Raw genomic sequence first — 7,237 nt, 5'->3', positions numbered from 1 at the left:
GTGATATTGCAAATCTTGCTGAGAGACATAACATCTCTGATTTCAAGGTTTACTATTGATAAAGTTGATATTGTGGCCCTAAAACGTAAGTGTAGGTGGTACTTCAATTTGCATGCCCTGTTCCTTGATGTAAATAATATTGTGTGGCACATAGGTTATGTTGCACCAATGCAAACAGCTATGATGTACATGTATGACCAGTTTGAGATGGGTCTTGGTCTAAATACCATGGACAGGGAGGCCAAACATTTACGGCTTGAATACAGCCATAATTCCACTCCACAGACAGATGGTCTTTAGTATTCAGACATGAATATGCTCTGCTGTTGTGACCCAAAAACAGATAATTATAAAGGAATACAGAATCAAAAGCAGCAGAGAAAATGAAATATATCCCAGATAAATATTATGATGACCCATCTTACTGCTTCCGTGGAAATCAAAAGAGAGTAGTAATTCTTGTAAGGTGTGCAGCAGTGAGTTAATGATGGAAATAAAACAATCAGCAGTAAGTGGCAAGATAACTAAGTACCTTAAGAAATTAGTGAAATGAACTGAACATTTGATTATTCATTGTGTATGAAATGTAATGAATTAATGCAAATAAGATTAGTCATGTGTGAACTTATAAATAAACAACACACATTTACATTGATTGAAATACAGTAGTTACTTTATTCATGTGTATTTGCCTGTATGGTTGTCAGCAATCTGATGTGATAAAAGCAGCTAGACACATTCATTTACCTCTATATGTCCATCATTTTGTATCATTTGTTTTGTTCCGAGTGATTGTTGCCTTCTCACATCTGAACCTGTGTAATAGACAATCGCGTTTGAATCTCGCGGGTTCGATTGGCCAGTCAGTTGCCATACGTTGGCAGCTGCACACTGCACTGGAGAAATTGAAGTGTGTTGATTGGTTGTGAAAACCTTACAATCTTGTCGACATTCAATGGGATTGTCTATTACAGGATCAGATGTGGGAAAGCAGCGATCACTCGGAAAAAACAAACACAAAATTTAAATAAAGGCATCTAGCCGCTTTCACCACATCAGATTTTAATCAGATTGGGTTGACAGTGTTTTGTTTTGAAGTCATAGAAACAATTCATACATTACAGCTGGTTTCTCAGGAGTACACAAAACAGCAACTTTTTTATGGTCAACAGTCTTTGCCAGCAAATCCTGGTCGATGTCATGCACTTCCATACCTCTACCCAGAACATAGTTCAGCTTTTTGACCCAAGTGAATAAAGTTATGGTTATATATGAGGGGGTCTCCTTCTCACTTACACCCATAGAGCTCAGTATTGAAATCATCCTAATCACATGGAATACATGTACTTCTGTCGGGATGTTACGACAGAAGTTCCCTTTCCAAAGATTCTTCAGTTGAAGATTACTTCTCAATTTACTACGCACAGCCAACCGCCAGTGTTTCATCTCTCTCTCTCGAGAACATCGGATGTACAAAGACTTGGTCGCGTTTTACATTATTTTATCTGCACAGATGAGTTGAATATCAACGTCCTTGTCAAGCTCATCGAAGAATTGGTGTAGGCACAGATGATGACATTTATGATTCAGCAATCCAAATTTCACCTCATGAAGTTTGCTCTTGATTGCAATATGAGCTTCTGCTATGGGCGCCGCCATCTTGTACACTCTGTTACCTAGGATATGACCCATGATATGACCTACGTTAATGTGTACACGGCTTCGCGGATTACTGGATAAAAACGATCCACACTGAACCACAGTGATTCTTTTTCTTGTCTAAAATGCTATGTTCATGTTCTTTTTTCTTTTCTCGTAGTTCCTCAGTGACAGTGTTTTATGACAGCGTTCGATATGATTGAAGACACCTGATCTCGACCTTTACTTTTGTTCACATATTTTACATTTGTGTATTTTAGTTGTTTGAAGATGTTGGTCCAGACCAGCCATCTGACAGTCCTCCTACTACAACAAACCTTATCCTCACTGCAAATCGTCTGAGGCAACATTTACGACCAGAGGAATCACAAGATTTGAATTTTGACATTGACTTAAGTTTCATACCTCTGGGTTTTCTGCAGAAAGATGTTACTATTGAAGGAGCCCGTCATCTGATTTTCTATACATCGCAACAAACAGAAGTCCTGAGCCAGTCAAAGTCTTGGTATGTTGATGCGACATTCAAAATAGTACACAAGCCATTTTATCAGATGTTTTTAATACATACATTCATGAAGGGTCCAGATGGGAACGTGAAGCAAGTACCTCTGGTCTTTGTACTTATGTCAAGGCGTGAGAGGAAAGACTACAAGAAGGTGTTAAAGGCAATTAAGAGACTGGTACCAAACCTAAGAGTAGAAAAGTTGGTAATGGACTTTGAAGTTGGTTTATGGAGGGCAGTGAGTTCGACTTTTCCTGGGACTAGCATTCAAGGCTGTTGCTTCCATTTGACGCAAGCTGTGTGGAGAAAGGTGCAACAGCTTGGTTTGCAAGTCCCTTTTATGGAGAATCGAGCCACGCACAATTTTATTAAGCAGTTGATGGCATTACCTTTCCACCCTGCAGAACACATCGAAGATTAATTTCAAGCTTTGGCAGAGAGGGCTACTCCTGATATACAACCACTAATAAATTACATTGAAATACATGGATTCACAGCAGTACCTGGTCACCTTCATCCTGGAGTGTCTTCATGAATCCAGTGCGTACCATTAACGATGTTGAAGGGTGGCACAGAAGAATAAATAGCATTGCAGGGCGCAGCAAGTTGCAGTTATATCTATTAATTCCACTACTACATCAAGAACATCACCAACAACTATCTACTTGTCTTGCCTCATCTTGACAAGACCCAAACCCAAACCAAACAGCCCTTTTCAGGGCCACCACATCCTCCAAAAAGAGATATACCATAACCAATGCACATAATTTTATTTTCTAAATAAAGTAACTTCAGAAATAATGAATACCATACCATCCATCTTGTCTGAGCAGAAACACACAGGTAAGTGAGTTTAATACTACAGGAAAGCATCAATGTACATTGAATACTGTGATAAAAAAACAAACACACCAAACAATAATATCTTGTGAGGACCAATTATAATGGTGTCAGAATTTTGAAGAATTAAAACAAGAAAACAAAACAAATGTGTGTATTAATTCTGTAACAAACACTTGTAAAATAATTACAAATATTTTGAATATTTTGGCATTCTCAAATTCACCAGTTGCAATTGATAAATTCCCTTGCCTCAGGCATAGTACCTACACTCGGCGAGGGTTCGTTTGGTTAGGGGTCCAATTGACTAGAAAGCTCGACGACATAGCCAGAGCCGCGGCCATAGGATCGCAATGTACACTTACGTCAACCACGTTAGACATCGGTTGCGGTTCATTTGCATTTGGTCTGCCGCTGCTCACGTCACACGTAGACATGCCATGGCCGCCTCGTGACTCTGACGCTGCCGTTTTGTGGGTCTTGCCATATTTCCAATAAACAGAGACAGAATGAATAACAGTAGCACAGTCTAGTCTTCAGCGAAAGTACAGGACACACAGTATTGAAAAACAGCTGTTAAAACGAACTTCTTAGGAGAACTGGCTTTGAATGTGAGTGCTACGAACTGCTGGAAACCAGTGCAGTGCTAGACATCAACTCGTGTGCGAGTTCGAACGCGTACGATAACTATTTTGAAATGCGCAGATGAGGACTCAAAATTAGAAAGTGTCTGCGCATAACAAGCGCGCCTACCTCCGATCGAACTAATCGAGGTGATTTAGGGAAATATTTGGTAAGGGTATCCAGCTTTCCTTCCCTACAAGCTAATATAAATAAGTAGGTGTGTAATTTACGGTTGAGTTCATGGACCGTTGTCTTAATGATGGCCTTAATTCGTCCATGGCTACAGATTTAGTTATGAACGTGACTTCATAAGTTGTTGATCAAAATAATCACGCTGTCGTAAGTGGTCCTGGATGGTAGTTCTTATGAGAAGACGGGAAACGTGACTTACCGTAGCGCGACCCAACAAACATGATTTAAACTTCAGTTGAAAACCAACAGGAATGACATGTTTCCGTAAACAATTACCTAGGAAGTGGATATGGCTGGTGCACCTGGTCTCCCCAAATGTGGCTTTACCGTATTTCACTGTACTGCCAAGGATTTTGTGTCATCTGGGAAGTGTTGAATGGTCTTCATCAACAAATCATGCCATGAAGATGTTGCAGCTGTAGAAAACTCTTGTAATAGAGTAGTAAAAATAATATAATGCTGCTCGGACTGTAGTACAAAGCTAAGAAATACATATGGAACTTGTGATTGCGTTAGACTGTATCACTCGTTCCTTGCATTTCTTGCTACATATATACGTAGGTACGTGTACACACGTGTACGTATCAATAAGGCTCATTTACATAACAATACACATGACCCCACACAGCACTAATTTTTGCCGCGCTTACCTGTCATGTCACAGACGAGATGATAGTGCGAGTGTCAAACTACCGCGGGTACCGCTATTACCAACAATGTTGACAAAACATCAACCAGGCACAACCTAGTCATTAGTAAGATGGTAATTATTGATACTGTAAAATAAAGCTTTTGATGGCTGTATATTGGTACATCAAAATATAAAAATAATACAAAATTTCCTCCGAATACAGACTGTAACATTCATTCATGCTGTATTTTCTCTTTTACTTCCTTCATCTGATGACTGGTGATCATGGTCACTGTCAATGGCAGGAATCTTGCTGAGCAATTTATCTAATCTCAGTTTTGCGGATCTAATCCTACTTGTTCTGGTATACATTTGTATATAACATAACTTTTGTAATCTACAGAATCTTTTCCCCAGGCCATGCACCTGCGTCAGGTGTCTGCCAAGTCTGCGGATTATCATTGTACATCTTGCGTATATGCAGCCCTTATAGGGCCTTTTGGTTGCATTCGGGCTAAAGTACCGATCCCTTGCTCTCTTCAAACTGTACTCATTCACCATTTCCAGTGCATCAGTGTTCGACATTTTGTGAATGTCCTTAAGGTGTCTTTTCACGGCGTCTTTTCACATTTATCACCCGTATCCTTGTGTTACAATTTGCAATGCAACATAACCGCTTTTTTCTTTTCTTTTTACGACATAATCGCTACACAAACATGGTGGTAACTAGTACTGTGCTCGCTCAGCTTTTTCCAACTGTTTCTTCACGTATGAAGGAGGACAAGGAGGCCGCATCATGTTGGGTTCATCAAGTAATTGTTGCTCTTTATGCAGCCTGACCTGCATAGCCAAATGAAGTAGTTTCTTCATTTCTTCTTCTTTTCTCATTGGATCTTTGCTGGACTTCGCTAAACTGGCTTTCATCTTCTTCACCGGAAATTCCGTATCAGACAAATCAATTTTTTCTATCTCCTTCAAATTTCCAATACGAGATGAACATATATCAAAGGAATCCATATTTGCTGCCTTTCCCTCTTTTGCTGGAGTTACTTTCATCTTTTTCACAGATAATTCTGTGTCAGACGAATCCACTTTTTCTATCTTCTTCAAATCTCCAAAACAAGATGAATATGTGTCTGTTTTTGCTGCCTTTCTCTTCTTTGCTGGAGTTACTTTGAGACGAATCCATTGCTTTTCTCACCTTTGCTGTACTTCATCTCTTCTTCAAATCTCCAGCAGAAGATGAATCTCTGTCCGACAATTCCATTTGTGCATCTTCATAGCCTGACCATTCGGATCCTGATGATTCCATACTTTTCCGACGAGGATGATACTGAGTCCATTTCGGAAAGCTAAGAATGAAAAAAATATTCGATTGTACATAACAGTAGAAAAATGATAGCATACAATTTTTACAGCAGATAAAGCATCAACAATGAGAACTATCACAATACTGACACCTACCCTGACCTCTTCAGGAAAAATTGACAAGAGTGGAAATGCTTGTTATTCATGTCTTAAATACATCCAATCATTGCCCTAATATAGACATGATCAATTGAATCGATGATCCTTGTATGAATGACGATGATACCATAATAGTAATAGTATTAGGGCCACAGTGGGTCAGTATGAAAAAAAATGGGCATCTGATGAGGAAGTCCTCTGATATTTTCTTTTTCATATCATTCATCTGTATGTAACGGTGAACATAAGTTGATTAGTTTGGCCCATACATATATAAACATGCATAAGTTAATTTGCTGTAAGTTTAATTAGTGTATATTAATTTATTCAACTTTGATATATTGTGTATGTTTTCTAAGAGTCAATTTATCTATTATTTGATGAGAGTGTTTATTCACTCACTGCAATTTAACATCCAAGAGCTGTCTTTTTACAGGGTCCGGGGTGACTACTATTTATAGACAAGGTGTTGTTGGTGTTTTTAGCTTATACCTGTAGATTTGAACCTGTAAACTGACTTTATTATTGGCGCTTTGTAAGTTATGTGGTAACCATTATAAATATCACTACTTTGACTGTGCTAACGTTTATCCTACTCAGCATCTACCATGTGGTATCATTATATTTACAACATGTATTACTACATTGTATGTGTATGTTCAATTTGTGGTATAAATGTACATTTATGTTCAGCAAAGTTCACCAGAAAGTAGTGTGTTTTAGTTTAAAGGAAACTAGCTGTACAGTTTATTTGGTACCTCATCCATATATCGACAGTATCACTGTGATGGTACATGTACCTACACATGTACTATCCAATGAAATCACCACTTTGTAACACAGTTAAGTTTTCCATTGTCTGACATATTTTGTGTAACAGTTAACTCAAACATGCAATCTAATGACTACATACTGGTACATATAACATTGGAGTTTGAACAATGCAATGCAAACGATGTATAATAGAAACTTGCATCAAAATGACACTTGTAAATATCAGAGTAAATACATATTTTTTGTATCTTGTACCATAACATGTAAGTAATGTGACGGTGTAAATTAGGATAAAGACTCAGGCAAAAGTCATTTTAAGGCAATATATTTAATGACAGAGAGTATAGGTAGTGGTATTATCTTTTTAGGAGGATGTGGTCAGGGCCGTTTTGTTTGTGTCTACAAGTAGTAGACAATTTGACAGTGAGGTAGCCCTGAAAAGGGCTGTTTGGGGTGTGTCTAAGAATAGACACTTTGTAAGGTGGCCCTGAAAAGGGCTGTTGAGTTGGTGTCTATATATATGTAAATAGACTATTTGTTTATTGTTT

General features: G+C 38.3%; 2 protein-coding genes across 2 annotated transcripts in view; one reads left to right on the top strand and one right to left on the bottom strand.

Moving 5' to 3' along the window:
• The first annotated feature begins 383 nt into the window (after positions 1-383).
• On the top strand, positions 384-2,582 carry LOC144445397 (uncharacterized). The gene is made up of 2 exons (XM_078134936.1): positions 384-476; positions 1,920-2,582. The coding sequence occupies exons 1-2, from the start codon at positions 384-386 to the stop codon at positions 2,580-2,582; spliced, it is 756 nt and encodes a 251-aa protein (XP_077991062.1).
• A 3,079-nt stretch (positions 2,583-5,661) lies between these two features.
• The window catches only part of LOC144445396 (prolactin-releasing peptide receptor-like), a 39,045-nt gene continuing 37,469 nt past the window's right edge, over positions 5,662-7,237 (bottom strand). Inside the window, exon 6 of the mRNA XM_078134934.1 lies at positions 5,662-5,800. Coding sequence (XP_077991060.1) covers positions 5,662-5,800 — 139 coding nt within the window. The remainder of the gene's footprint in view (positions 5,801-7,237) is intronic.

The sequence above is a fragment of the Glandiceps talaboti genome, chromosome 14 (assembly GCF_964340395.1).
Source record: "Glandiceps talaboti chromosome 14, keGlaTala1.1, whole genome shotgun sequence".
Classification (NCBI taxonomy): Eukaryota; Metazoa; Hemichordata; class Enteropneusta; family Spengelidae; genus Glandiceps; species Glandiceps talaboti.
This window is presented reverse-complemented; position numbering and strand designations above follow the sequence as displayed.